This window comes from Emydura macquarii, unplaced genomic scaffold (genome assembly GCF_026122565.2).
Source record: "Emydura macquarii macquarii isolate MOO-44397 ecotype Brisbane River unplaced genomic scaffold, CSIRO-AGI_Emac_v2 contig_2422, whole genome shotgun sequence".
NCBI lineage: Eukaryota > Metazoa > Chordata > Testudines > Chelidae > Emydura > Emydura macquarii.
In genome coordinates, this window is record NW_027132559.1 from 35,787,285 (window position 1) to 35,801,619 (window position 14,335).

A 14,335-nucleotide genomic window follows, 5' to 3' on the forward strand; every position below is an offset into this window, starting at 1 on the left:
GCTTGACAAGTCTTTGTTCAGAGGGAGCGGGATCTTGCCCTGCCCTGTTAGTTGATATAGAACATGCATGACATGTTGTCCATCATGACCTTTGTGTGTTTGCCCTGATTAGTGGTAGAAACTGGAGACAGGCATATCTAACAGCCCTGAGATCCAAGAGTTTAATGTGCAGAGCAGTTTCTTGGTGTCTACCTTCCCTGAGCCATGTGAGTATCCATATGTGCTTTCCCCCAGCAGGGATGGAAACGTTGTTATAACAACAATTGGGGAAGGGTGGGCAAAAGTGTGGGACTCCTGCACAAATGTTGTGAGGCTCTTTTCACCAACTGAGAACTCCTTTACTATGGTGAGTAAAAAAAGTAATGTAGTTAGACTGTATCTGCTTGGTGAATAAGCAGTCATGAGCCACCCCTGAAGGCACTGCATTCAGATTATTGCATGGGCTATAACACAAGTACCAGCCAACATGTGTCCCCACAGCTGAAGACAGTTCTTGGCTGGGATTTGACGGCTGCTCTAGATTTTGCTGACTGTGTTGGATAGGGCCATGAATCTGTGCTTTGGGAAGTAGGCTCTTGGCACTACTGAATCGAGATAAGATGCTATTAATTCTAACTTTTTAGAATTAATCCAAGGTGGATTTTTGAAAGTTTAATTGTACACCCAATTTGAGGAAAAGGTCTATGGTCTTGCAAGTTGCCTGTGAAGTTACATCAAGGGAGTGACCTTTCAGAAGCCAATTGTCCAGATAAGGGAACACCAGAATTCCTTTTCTGCGGAGGTGTGCTGCTACTACAGACATGACATTCAAAAAGATCTTTTGGGCAGACGATAGGCCAAAAAGGAGCACTCTGTATTGAAAATGGTCCTGACTGACAGTAAAATGAAGGAATTGTCTGTGAGATGGATGGATCACTATGTGGAAATAGGTGTCCTGAAGGTCGAGGGATGAGAATCAATCTTCTTGGCCAGTAATGGAATTACTGCTGCAAGTGTCACCATTTCGAATTTCTGTGCCTTCACAAAAGTGTTGAGTAGCCTTAAATCTAAGATGGGTTTCCAATCACTGTTCTTTTTTGGAACCAGGAAATACCAGGAATAAAACCCCTTCTTTCTGTGCTGCATAGGAACCAGTTATATAGCACCGAAGAGTAGGAGAGAGTCTTTCTTGTAGCAGGTTTTTGTGAGGGGATCCTTGAAGATGAATGGGGAAGGAGGAGGGTGGCAAGCAGAAGAGAAGTAAAGTATATGGAGTGTGCCCCATGAAGATTATCTCCAAAACCCACTTGTCCATAATGATTGACTCCCAAACTCACCAGAAGGGGTAAAAGCAGTCACCAAAGAAAGGAAGGTGAATTTATGCAGTTGATAAGAATGGGGATGGTAACTCAGGACTTTGGCCAACCTGTCAAAATTGGTGCTTGGAGATGGAAGACTGCGGGGTCAAAGACTGAGAAGCAAGTGGTTTTCTTCTCTGGAATATGTCTTTTATGTTGAGATTTGTATGATCTCTGAGAGCTCAAGAATTGGGCAGGATGGGATCTCTGTGCTATCTGGGACTTGCTAAACTTTCTCTTGTGGGCAGATGTAGAGATCCCAAGAAAACATAAAAGTACCCTGTAGTCCTTTAACATGCACAGCGATTCATCTATGCTGTCAGTGAACAATTTAGTACCATCAAAAGGCAGGTACATCAACCATATTTTGGACCTCCTTTGGAAATCCTGAGAGCTGGAGCTAGGAGGCCCTCCTCATAACTACTGTTGCTGTACAGATTGAACATGTGACAGTATCAGCAGTGTCAAGGGAGGCCTACAAAGATGTTCTGGTGAGCAGCTGGCCTTCCACAATAATTGTCTGAAATTGCGCTCTATGTTCAGCTGGTAAGTGCTTAATAAGAATTCAGCTTGGTATAATTTGTATGATTGTATTTCACCATTGATGCCCGGTAGTTGGCAATTCTGAATTGTAAAGTAGATGATGAATACAATTTTCTAACTAACTCGTCAAAACACATATGATCTGTGCATAGGGCATAGATTCAGTGTGGTACTGCCTTCCATATTGACCACCAAAGAGTTAGGAGAGGGATGACAGAATAAAAATTCTGAGTCCTTTTGGACAGAACATCTTATCTGCTCTCTTGCAAGTAGGTGGAATTGTGGGCAGGGTGTGCCAGATAACTTTTACAGGGTCCAGTACAACCTCATTAATATGCAAGGTAATGCAGGCAAGTGAAACTGTATGGAGGATGTCAAGCAGCTTATGATGTGGTTCTTTAACCTCAAGAGGGAACGGCAAAAAGTCCATAATTCTCTTGACCAGCTCCTGAAACTGTTTAAAATAACCTGCTAGGGACTGAGGAGGTGGCATAACTGCTTCATCTGGGGATGAAGAAGAGATGTTAGCCAGTGAAGAGATGTCTTCACTAGCTCTGACTTTCTGTTCCTCAAAGGTTTCTTCGTGTGGTTCTGGAGATCTAGAGAGAGAGGGTAATGAAGACTATCTCTATGACAGGTTGTGTTCGAGGCCCTAGAAAATTGCTGGTGCTAGGTCACCCGAGTATGGCCAAGGAGATGGCACATATGGCATGGGTGGAGGCACCCATGGGTGTTCGGACCAGTGAGATGGTTGTGGCTGTCTCTCACAGGTAGCACCAATCTTTTCAGAGACCTCTGGAAAGGGCCCTCTGTCGGGATGGAGAGGAGAGCCCTAAACAGAAATTTGAGAGACCAAGGCAAGATCTTCATCAGAATTCACCTCTTCCAAATCATTCTGCAACAGTGGAGCTTTGGAAGAAGAATGAGGTGTAACCTTCCATACAGGGAGACTGTCCAGAGATCTGGAAGTCCTTTGTACTGAGAGTATGTCAGAGCCAAGAAGTGGTGAGTCATGAGTCTTGGATACATCCAAGTCTCAGGCAAAGTGAAACTCCTGCGGTACAAAAAGTGTTGTTGATACCACATGCTTTGCCTATGCAGAAGTGATAGTGGCCAAGGAAGTTGATAGTATCAGTCTAGTAGGGAGTCTAGGTGGAGCGCGAGCAGGCTTCTTCAGTGCCAAGTGAAAAGTAGTACAGCTCTTCTTGCTGCCTCGTTTTGCTGACAGTACTGATGACCTCCGAAAGCCCAACAGTCCTTAGGTCTAATACTGCTTTTGGTACCGGAGGAACCAGCAACCTCATGGGTACCAGGTGAGAAAGCAATGGGTGCCAAAGTCATCGGAGTCAGCAGAGACCACAACTTCTTCAAGGTATAATCTCTACCTGGAAAACTTGAGGGATGGTCATTGGGAGTCTTATGGGAGGAATCTTGTGTCTTCCTCTTAGATTCCCTTGGGGAGTGTGACTCGGAGACAGTGGAGGCAGCAGACTTACTCAGAGACCGGTATAGTTGGGGGGAGAGAGTGTCATCTGTCCTAGGTCAGAGGCCAAGAGCAGCAGTCTTTCCATTATGAGGAGTTGAAGTTTGATCTCTCTGTTTTTTCTGGCTCTAGATTTTAATGCCAGACATAAGTTCACTTTTGGGAAATATGAGATTCCCTGAGGCAACGGATGCACCAGGAGTGTCTGTCATTACTCAGGACTGCCTCCCAGCAACGTTGGAAATCGGGAGAATTGGGCATACCCTTCCCAGTAAAGTAAAACTTCTAGGAGGGAAAACTATATATATATATATATATATATATATATATATATAAATAAATGTGTTTTTAAACTATTACAGCTAAACTAAACTACTGACTACTACTAAGAACAACTATAATAAAAATAACTACTAAAAGTGCTAAGGGGACACAGTTGAGGTAAACCACAATGCAGCCAATTGCAAAAGCTCCATTTCAGGCTGAGGTGGTTGAGAAGGAATTAAGGGCAGTTCGCTTGAACAGTGCTGTATAACAATGGCACAGAGCACGAGATTGAGTAACATGCATGTGCGGGCCCAGCGGACATGGATATGAGAAATATTCAATCAGTGGTGCAGGGGGTGCAAGCACACCTAAAGTGGAGCACCCATAGAGAGACAACTCAAAGAAGAACAAAAATTACAAATGACTACGTTCATATTCTGTTGGCATAGGACAGGGTATTCCTGTTTATTTTTTATTTTATTTTAACATTATAGTGACTGGACCTGAACATAACACTTAATTGGAGAATAGTGGTCCCCGACACATTAAGAGAGTATCTTATTATTATTAGAACAATCTATTCACGTTCCAAGAAGTGGAAGCAGCAACTGGAGGAAGAGATAAATGAGCAAGAAACTGTGACGGACGGATGAATGCTGCAAAACAACAAAAAACAAACTATCACCACCAGAAATTGATTACAACTCTATTACCTAAGTAACAGTTGCCAGAGACATTGAAGATGTATAAAAGAATTAGAATCAAGCTTCACAGTAAGTGGATGGGATCTAATACAATATATTTGCAATTCAACTTCTATAAAAAGAATTGAAAAGAAAGAATAGCTTTGCAGTACCAAATTAAATGTGAAAAGAGCTATAAAAAAGTTAGTTATCTGTTGTAATGAACACTCAATATGCAAATAAAAGGTGTAGGGTTGGAAAACACAAGAACTTAAAAAAGTACATAGAACAGGGCTTTCCAAATGTAGAAAATGATGTTTACTTTCTAAATGAAATAAAACTAGAGGAAGCTAGCAAAGAAATATCTGAGGAGTAGCATGTAAGAAAAGCAGGAGTGCTGTGCATGTAAGCTGCAAGAAAAGCAAACCCGATAACTGAATATATATATAAACAGAGGAATAAATTACAAAGCAAAGGAGATACTGATCCCGAGACCTGATTTAAAAGTGTGGTGTCTAGTTCTGTTAATCACATTTAAGAAGAAAGAAGGCAACCAGCATAATCTGAGATAGCACAGTCTACCCAGCAGCACTGAGACTAATAATTCTGTATTTATGTTAAAAAAGTTAACAATATTTTTCTTGATATAATCTAGATGAATAGCTAAAAAACCCAAGAGAGCTAAAAAAGTAAAAATAATGTAGCAGTTAAATTAGTGTCAGACATTTTGGAGTGCCGCCACCACCACCACCACCACACAATTTTACAAAAGAAAAACACCTCAGAAAGCAGAGATTCTGAGAGAATGAAAGTACACTAAGTCTAGTTTCTCTCTGAGGGTTTGCCTACAGTGGAATTGGCAGTGTAATTTCCAGCTCAACAGACATACTTGTGTTGGCTCTGATCAAGTTAGCACACTACAAATAGAAGTGTAGCAACCTCAAGTACATACCTAAGGTTTCAGATGGGATTGTAATCAGGATAGCTAGCCCATCCTGCAACGCATGCCACTGCAGCTACACTTCTATTTTTAGTGCATTACCTCCATCAGAGAAAATGCAGGTATGTCTACCTAAGCTGGAAATTACACTTCCTGATCCTGTGAAGACATCCCTTAGACTCACTGAACTGACCAGCTGTGTGGGATATTAACATAAGAACGACCATATTGGGTCAGACCAATGGTCCATCTAGCCCAGTATCCTGTCTGCCGTCAGTGGCCAATGCCAGGTGTTTCAGAGGAAATGAATAGAACAGGTAATCATCCCATCAGCCATTCATCCCACTGATCCATCCCATCAGCCATTCATCCCACTGATCCATCCCATCAGCCATTCCCAGCCCCCGGCAAACAGCAATCTCTGTCTATCCTGGCTAATAGCCATTGATGGATCTATCCTCCATGAATTTATCTAGTTCTATTTTGAAACCCATTATAGTTTTGGCCTTCACAACATCCCCTGAGTTCAACAAGTTGATTGCGCACTGTGTGAAGAAATACTTCCTTTTGAAGTATTGAGCCACTCCCACTCAATGACATAGCTATGACAGACCCTATTTACCCTTCTCCATTACCTGGTGGCAACAGCCTTCAGCTACCCTTCCTATAGCTAGAGAGTTGCAAGGGAGAGATGTATATGCTTCTTCTACTGCCTGGCATACACTAGGATTTTTGGTAAAAAATAAAACATTCCACTGTTAGGTGAACCACCAGTGTAAACAAAAGTACTGTGCTAGTGTATGTCTGCACTCGGAGTTGGAGATGTAAATTCCAGCTCAAGGAGACATATCTGTGCTAGGCATGATTAAGCTAGTGTGCTAAAAAGAGTATAGCTGCAGTGGCGCGAGCAGTGGGAGGAGCTAGGCACCCCTAGTACATACACTTCCAAGATGCTGGGCACATACTTAGGGCAGCTAGCCCTTCCACTACTGCTACACTCTTTTTTTAGCACACTCATTCAATCAGAGCTAGCAGAGATATGTCTTCTCAAGTTGCAAATTACACCACCAGTTCAAAGTGTAGACATACCCCTAATTGCAGGCTACATGATACTTTAGGTATGCCTACATTGCAGCTGTGAGGTGTAATTCCCACTTGGGTAGACATATAAGCACCAGGTATGATCAAGCTAGCATGCTAAAAATAGCAGCATAATCACAGCGGCACATGCAAGCCATCCAAGTACATACCAGGGATCTCGGACAAGAGTGACCAGAGCTGCCACTCATGCCACAGTCATAATGCTATTTTTAGCATGCTAATTTCAAATAGACCTAGAACATTTAACTCTACCTGAGCTGGAAATTACATCTTCCAGATGCAGTGTAGATACACCCTTAAAATTGCTCTAATCAGTGTTAGGTATCATGGTGTTCGTGAGGCCTACAGGAGCTCTGACTAGCCTAATGGTATCATCATTGCTATTAGTGGTGGAGTTGGACTGGTGTTAGCAACGGTGGGAAATTTCAGGGAGGTGGAGGGGAAATAGCATAGAGATAGCCAAACAATTTCACCTCATCTTTTTATTCTATATAGCTTGCCCTTTCACAATACATGGTTCTACTTCCTATTGAATGCAGGAGCAAGAGACTCTGCACTGGAGTAGAATGTTGAGTCCCACTTACTACGCTGAGACTTTGCCATTTGGAAGATGAACATCCACCTTTATTTCTCTTCTTTTCATCCACTAAAGAAGTGATTAGTGGAGCAGGGGTAGCCCTATGATTTTCCTGCCCCAAACTATCTTAACCAATTGCATCCGCCCACCCCTATATATACTATTATTTTTCATACTTTACTTTTCTAGAGGTTTATTTAAAACTTTGACATTCAATTTTCAATTAAATGAAGCTATTAAGCAGAATGTTTTATAACCCAGTAGGTCCCTCCTTATGCATTCTTCTTCTTTGTCCTGTGCTACTTCATTTTTCTTTGTTTCCACCATCAGCTTTAATTTTATTTCCATGTGTCCCTCCCATTACTTTACTTTCCTGTGTTTTGTTACTTCAAGCACTCTCTCCCTCCTTCAGTCCTCTCTCCTTACTTTTTTTATACCACCAACACTTAGAAATAGTGCTGAAATATTATACTATAAAATGGGCATATGCTGTACTAGTAAACCACCTGAATATGTTTCAGGCCTTTGGCTTTAAGTCTTGCTTTTGCAAAGCTACCTAATTGTGGTACTTTTGTGGCCTCCTTCATAGTATACAAGTGACTCCAAATATTTAATCCCCTCTTCCCTTTCACACTCTTCTCTCTCTCTACCCCTCTCCAGTTTGAAGGAGAAACAGCTTGATTAGTTTATATATTTTTTGTTGTTTATATTTGTATATGTGTGTGGTTGTGCATCTGAGGCAAAGTTAATTCAAAGAAATGAGTTTTGCATTTCACTCTGTAAGTGATCAGTTTGAACATTATATCTTGCAGAAGTAAGTTCCATAGTCTAGGTCCAGCTTTTGTGAAAGTTCTATCTCCTACACTCACAAACCTCCCCTACTAGCCAGGCCTTCTGCATTAGATTTTCAGATCTGCCATCAATTCACTGTGATATTTAGGACAATTGAGTTAAAAGTGCCTCAGTTTACCCACCAGTAAAGTGCATATGGTAAATTAGTACTTATATACACACAGGGATATCATCGGGCCTATTTTAAAGTAATTTGAAATCCTCCAATTAAAAGGGGCTATATAAGTGCTAACTATTATTATTTTTTCTGCCTAGATATTTAGACACCTTATGTAAGCTATCAGATTCAATGATGACAGGACACACATCAATACTTAGATATATGGAAACCAAAGAACACATAAAATAATGTTACCCTGTTTGGCCTGAGCAGCTAGCAAAAAACTCAGGATCTTGTAGGTTGCTCTAGTTAGAAGGAGAAACGTATGATGGAGTCAGATACTTCTGATACCAGGAAGAAGCTGGACAGCGGGGTATTCTGCAACTGTGGGGCCTATTTCCAATCCCTCCTGAAGTCTGGGAAGAGTTCCTCTGGGCTGTGTCCACTGTCCCCCTGGCACCTTTGAGGACCACTGGTTGCTGTCCGGGGTTCTCTGCTCAGTGTCCCCTTCTGGATCCCTGATTTTATTCCTGTGACTTTCTCTTCCATCTCTGTTTTTTCATTTGTTGACCCCCAAAATTAGTTAATGCCTGGGTCCAGTGGCTCCTTCCCTTAGACTGAGGGGAAAGGTCTTTAGTAATGGGTAGGCCCGTACCCAGTTATCCCCAGTGCTTCAATAAGCACCTTTGATACAATCTTGTTTATTTACAAGGAATGTACAAAGTCCTCTTTTCCTTGAACACGGAGGAACCAAGACCCAGGAGATAATTTCTTTGCTTACAGCCCCAAGCCTCTTTTAGCCAACTTGTCAAGTCTGTGTGTATCTTCTAAGCCAGTTCCTGTGTGGTTCTGCTTCTCTCTCCACATGCCCACACCCCTACCCAAGTTCCCATGCACATAAGTTCAAATTCCTGCACGGACTCATATATGCTTTTGTTTTAGGTTGGGAGCTGATATAAAGGAGTATAACTGTTTCTTACAGCTATCTTAAATAAAGGGTGGCAGTCCAACTCACCAACTTCAATGACATTTCTCCTGACCCACAATAATAGATGTATTTATTATGTTTTGACAAAAATCTCGTATATGAATGGAAGAGTACCTGTTTATGGGATCCTATGTCTTGTCAATGACATTTAAGTATATTTAAGACATAAAAATACATATTAGCTCAGTCATCCTCACTCCTCCACAAATTGATTTTTTACCTTCTGCTCCAAGGTGAGTCGATACTTCTGTTCTACCCTTTTGCATTTGTTGTACCAACTGTTTTCATCCATGATGAAAGGAGGTCCAATATTTTCCGGAGTACTGCTTTCACTGCCGCTACTTCCCAGAGTCCTTAGCTCTTCTTCATCACTGCTGATACTATCAGAACTGAAGGACCAAATTTATAAGCCAACTGAAAATTACAGTTATGCAAAACCTGCCTTGAAACTGAAACTGCTATTTTTAAAAGAATAAAATGCAAATAACTCTTTTAAAAAAATCAGTAATGAAATACAGATGTAGTATTAAACATTATGAATAGATTTTACAACATCACTTGTGTTTGCTTAGCAATTAATGACTACTTCACAGCCATCCAAAGTAATGCCAAGAATCTGTGCTGTGACATCAACAGCTGTGTAGGGCACATACCAGGATAACAGAATATGGTTTTCTGGCATTATTTTCTCTAATTTTGCTATTCTATTTCTTGTAAGACTAAAATATCTACAATACTAACTGTGGATGAAAGGTTAAGTTTTAACTGACCAAGGGAATTAAAGGGTCAGCACATTGCATTCAATTGATGAAAAGTGGAAAGTCAACCATCTCAGGACTAGAACCGTTAAGTCTGCAGTTCTCAAACTTAGACCAAGTGAGGATAACATGGAAGAAGTTGCCTTTGAATCTAATTAAAATGTGAACAGCACAAAAAGGAAGATCTTGCTATGCTAAATTAGGGAGGCGACTAGGCATTATCTCCGAAAATGAATATGGTCCTAAACATTTTAAATAGGGAAAGCTATATGCTCTTCCCTCAGTTTCCAGAGACCAGGCTTACCAAAGTTTCAGACAAAGCTCCAAATGTAAGGATTTCAGGTTTTCCCTTTCCCTTTTTTTTCCTTGTTACTAAGCTTTCTGCTGCATCATCAAGAACTTTTAGCTAATTTTCAGTGGTGAGAGTTCTGTATAATTCATTTATTTTTCATGTTTCTTCTAGAAGTATTTTAACATTGTAAATACTATAAATGATATCTATGATTCTCTTCAAATACACTGTTTAAATCAGTTTACTGCTGGTATACCTCTTGAAAGCGTGCTACTATAGCACGCATTACCCATGGATCTTTTAGGCCTCATCATCAAGGACCAACATAAGAGTGTTTGAATCACAGTCCTACAACCTACAGGGTCTAATTTGTTTTAATTCTAAGAAAAGTCAGGGAATCTGCCCTGCTGTGACAAACACAGATGTCCATTAAAGCTTTTAGACCACAGCAATACAATAGTGACCCTGAACAGACAGAGTTTTCTCTAAGATTTGTGTGCACATGTCTCAAGGGCACACATTCTATTACTGATTTGGATCAAAAAATATTTTTAGTGTTGAAGTTTAACTTAAATTGAACTTTGTAATTGGGCAATTTACAAAAATCTAGTGAGAACTTCATCTGTTGAGAACAATTAGAATTTTCATTTTTCAGCCACGTCTTAGAGTCAGTCCATCAAACATTTCCTGGGATGATATCTTAATTGCCACCTGCTTTTCTAAATAGCAAGTCAAGCAACAAAATCTATAGCAGTATTTTCATGCTCTTTTGAGGTGCTGAATAGGATTACTAATGGCCTCACTTTTCTCAGTCAGATTAACAAAATGTTCTATGTCAAAAAGGACCATTATGATAGACCATATAGTTAAAATTTGGATGAATAGACCCAAGTATTATACAAGTAACCACAAAATATTCCTGAAGGGCTAAATGCTACATATAAACTCTTGTTGACTTCTGTTGCATCTTGCAAAGATATAAATGCAGATGTGATTTTTCTCACCATTATACGAACAATGCTATTAAAAATGCAGGCTTTGAAGAAAAAAGGCACACATAGGAAGGAACATTTAATTGGCATAGCTTCCTACAAGAAAAAAATTGATTACAGCTGCTCTACAGTCTGATATTACTTCTAATTAAAAAGTCTAAGTTTCAGTGATAAGTCATTTATCTCTTTAAAATTAGCATAAGTATTAAACACCTGATTACAGACTGAAATTTCAGCATGACTGCTCATAGCTCAGAAGTTTTCAAGTCCACACTATTACAACAATATAAAGATAAGCATCCCATGCTGGTCACCAAGTGCAGAATGTTACAGCATACTAGAAGACAAATAAACTTCAAAAAGATAAAGGAAAAGGCAACATGTCCAACTACCAACTGAAGCTGAAAAATAAGATGAGGTTTAAAGATGAAAAGTACCTTTGAGTGAACTTCAGATAGGGTGTATAATCTATTACAGCTGGAAAGTTGCCATCCAATCCCTCTCCCTTCAGGCAGAAGCTGACATAATAAAGAGAATCAGTAACCATGTTACACCAAGAAAATGAAATTTTAGTGACACAGCTCAATCTTAATAGGATATAATTTGACATTATCAACAAAATCATCAACATATTAAAAAATCCAGGATTTGGGATACAGTTTTCAGTTATTGAAATATCAAAACATATCCTGAGTCTAGATTGTTAAAGTTAAATTACTCAATTAATTTATTTAAAAAGTGAAAAGTCACTGCCTCTATTTTAGAATAAAGTAATTTTTATACATATCCACATTTTGTGCATTAAGACAGACAATTCAATGCACTGTTCAGGGGGAAATGGGAGACTGTTCTTATATGCTTTTTCTCAAAGGTTTTGAAGAGCTGCTAATTGTGCATGGAAAGCTGGAGAAAGACACTCCTTTAGACACAATTCTGTTTACATAGTGTTCCGAAAGGTTAGCGATCCCCCAGAGTCAATAATGAGTCAGTTAGGGAATAAATGAGTTTTATTATAAACACAGGAATAATATAGATTTTTAACTAGTTATACTCATCTAAACGAACAATTCACTATAAAATATAGACTAATATAAAAGGATATAAAAACAATTAAGCACAAAACATAAATTGATATAAAAAAGTATTAAACAGGCAACTAACTATAAAGACCTAAACTAATATTAAACAGACAGTGGTTCCCTGCCTGGGAATCAAACCCTGGTCTCCCACGTAGTAGACAGGGACACTTACCACTATGCTACACAGACAATTAGTTACTGGCAGGAAACAGAAAGGAGGGTCACACAGACGGTTAACTATAAGGCACAGAGGCAGAAGCAGTTAACTACAAGACAGAATGCTTTCACACAGACACACAGAGATTTCACACAGACAGTTAACTGCAAGACGGAAGGATTTTACACAGACACACAGAGATTTCACACAGACAGTTAACTGCAAGACGGAAGGATTTTACACAGACACACAGAGATTTCACACAGACAGTTAACTGCAAGACAGAAACGGGCAGTTAGACAACGTAGCTGTAAAATACAGACTGATAGTTAATTCCTCACCATCACACAGATTTCGATATGGCCGGCAAAACACGATTCACGCTCGGGGGGCGGGGGGGGGAGAGACGTGAGCGGAGAGAACCGGGACCAGATGATCAGGCTGGTTTCGATGAAGCTCTCCGAGGGGGCTTGGGAAAGACCCCTCTTTATGGACTAAATGGGACATGAAGGGTTAACTGATTGGCCAAGGAACATGATATGGGCTTCGTGCCAGCACCGGAGTGGCCAGGGGACACTTGCAGTTTTCCTGGTTGCTGGGGAGTTTCGTCTCCCCTGGTCAGTTACATTCCTCATATATGACGTGGGAGCCAAAGGTGCAGCCGATTCCATGGTAACGCCCTAATAAGGTCAGGTCGTGGGTTGACTGTTAGCCCAAATGGATGAGGAGGAGTGTGAGGGGGGGCCATGTGAGGAATTCGTCCAGCAACACATAGAACTACATTTTTTGCACATTAAAACTATTTAGATTGTACAAAATACTAAAGCATGCTCAGCATTTGAAAAATCAAATCAATCAGCACCCTAAAGGGTTTGCTACCTTAAGTCCTGCTTTTGCAAATATTTACACAGGTACATAACTTGACTGTAATGGAACTACTCAGATGCATAAAAGCAAGTATGTGCATAAGTGGTTGCTAGTTCCAGGACTAAAAGACAAGATAAAGGGACGTTGAAAAAGATGTACATACAAAGGAAGTGATCAGAGCAACTGGAACACACCTTATTAATTCTGCTTTTTAGATTATTTATTTTTACTGTGAGGGCGGAGATGGAGGAAGGGGAAACAGCATGAAGGGAGTGCTAATAGGAGCAAGGCAGAAGAAAGAAGAGGAAAGCTGCATAGGAGAATACAGGATTAGGAAATTGAGGATTATTAAAAATATTTGGAAGAAAAAAATTGCAAAGACTTAATCTACTCCTTCTGCTTATTCTGAAACAAGGATGAGTACTTTATAACATCACAGACAATTATTGCAATAACTATTAGAACTCTATGGGTTTTTTGTTTTGTTTTTTTTACTTCAAGTGACAAGTAGCAGGAGCAGGTGAACATTTTAGACACCAACATTCAGAAATGTCCCTAAGAATCCATATAGCTTTATAAAACTCTCTAGTCTGTGTTGTGTTCTTTACATTTGTTAGATAAGATTAAACATGGTCCTAATCTAAAATCAAGGTTTAACTACAATAAAAATAAAGAGGCTCACATACAATTTTTTCATTCCGCCTCTCCTTCCCCCTCCCCCGCACACACCAAAAAATACATTTTCTAAAATATGCTGCTCAGAAGGAGACAGTTCCTGCATTCAATTTAGAAATTTACTTTTGCTTAAAAAAAATCCTTTCTGATAATTTGCTCAAATTTAAAAAATGTTCTGAACAAAAAGTCAAAGTGAGCTTTTCCAGAAACCCTAAACCTTTAAAATATTTTTAAAATAGCTAAAAATATTCAAACTTCCAGTAAGGAGAGGTATGGGGATGCAACATGGAGCACAAATACATCTTCAGTGTCATACAAACCATTATCCAGACAACTCTAGGTAAAAACAGAATTCAGAAATCTAACTTATAGTACACCCCACAAACTGGTTCACCCAGCATCTGGAGCAAAAGTCGCCCAGACAAAACCGAAAAAACTAGCTCAGAAATAATATGCATGAAATGATTGCTCCGTCCAGTCACTAAAAACAACCAAACTGCCCTAGGTCATTCCCGGCTCATATAGGGGCTGTCAGAGCGTTAAGCTCTTCCCCCAGTCCTACCACTGATGGCCCAGGAACATTCCTGATTGGCTGATTTTCAGGCTTTAAGAGCTGCAAGGAGTGACAGCCAAAACTAAGGTTA

At 40.0% G+C, this 14,335-nt stretch overlaps 1 protein-coding gene across 3 annotated transcripts in view; it reads right to left on the reverse strand.

The window, feature by feature from the left end:
- The window catches only part of RUNDC3B (RUN domain containing 3B), a 158,000-nt gene that overhangs the window by 66,132 nt on the left and 77,533 nt on the right, over positions 1 to 14,335 (reverse strand). For all 3 annotated transcript variants that reach the window (XM_067562260.1, XM_067562259.1, XM_067562261.1), the window contains exons 6-7: positions 11,351 to 11,431; positions 9,092 to 9,260 (exon numbers count right to left, since the gene is read on the reverse strand). In XM_067562260.1, the coding sequence (XP_067418361.1) occupies positions 9,092 to 9,260; positions 11,351 to 11,431 (250 nt within the window). The remainder of the gene's footprint in view (positions 1 to 9,091; positions 9,261 to 11,350; positions 11,432 to 14,335) is intronic.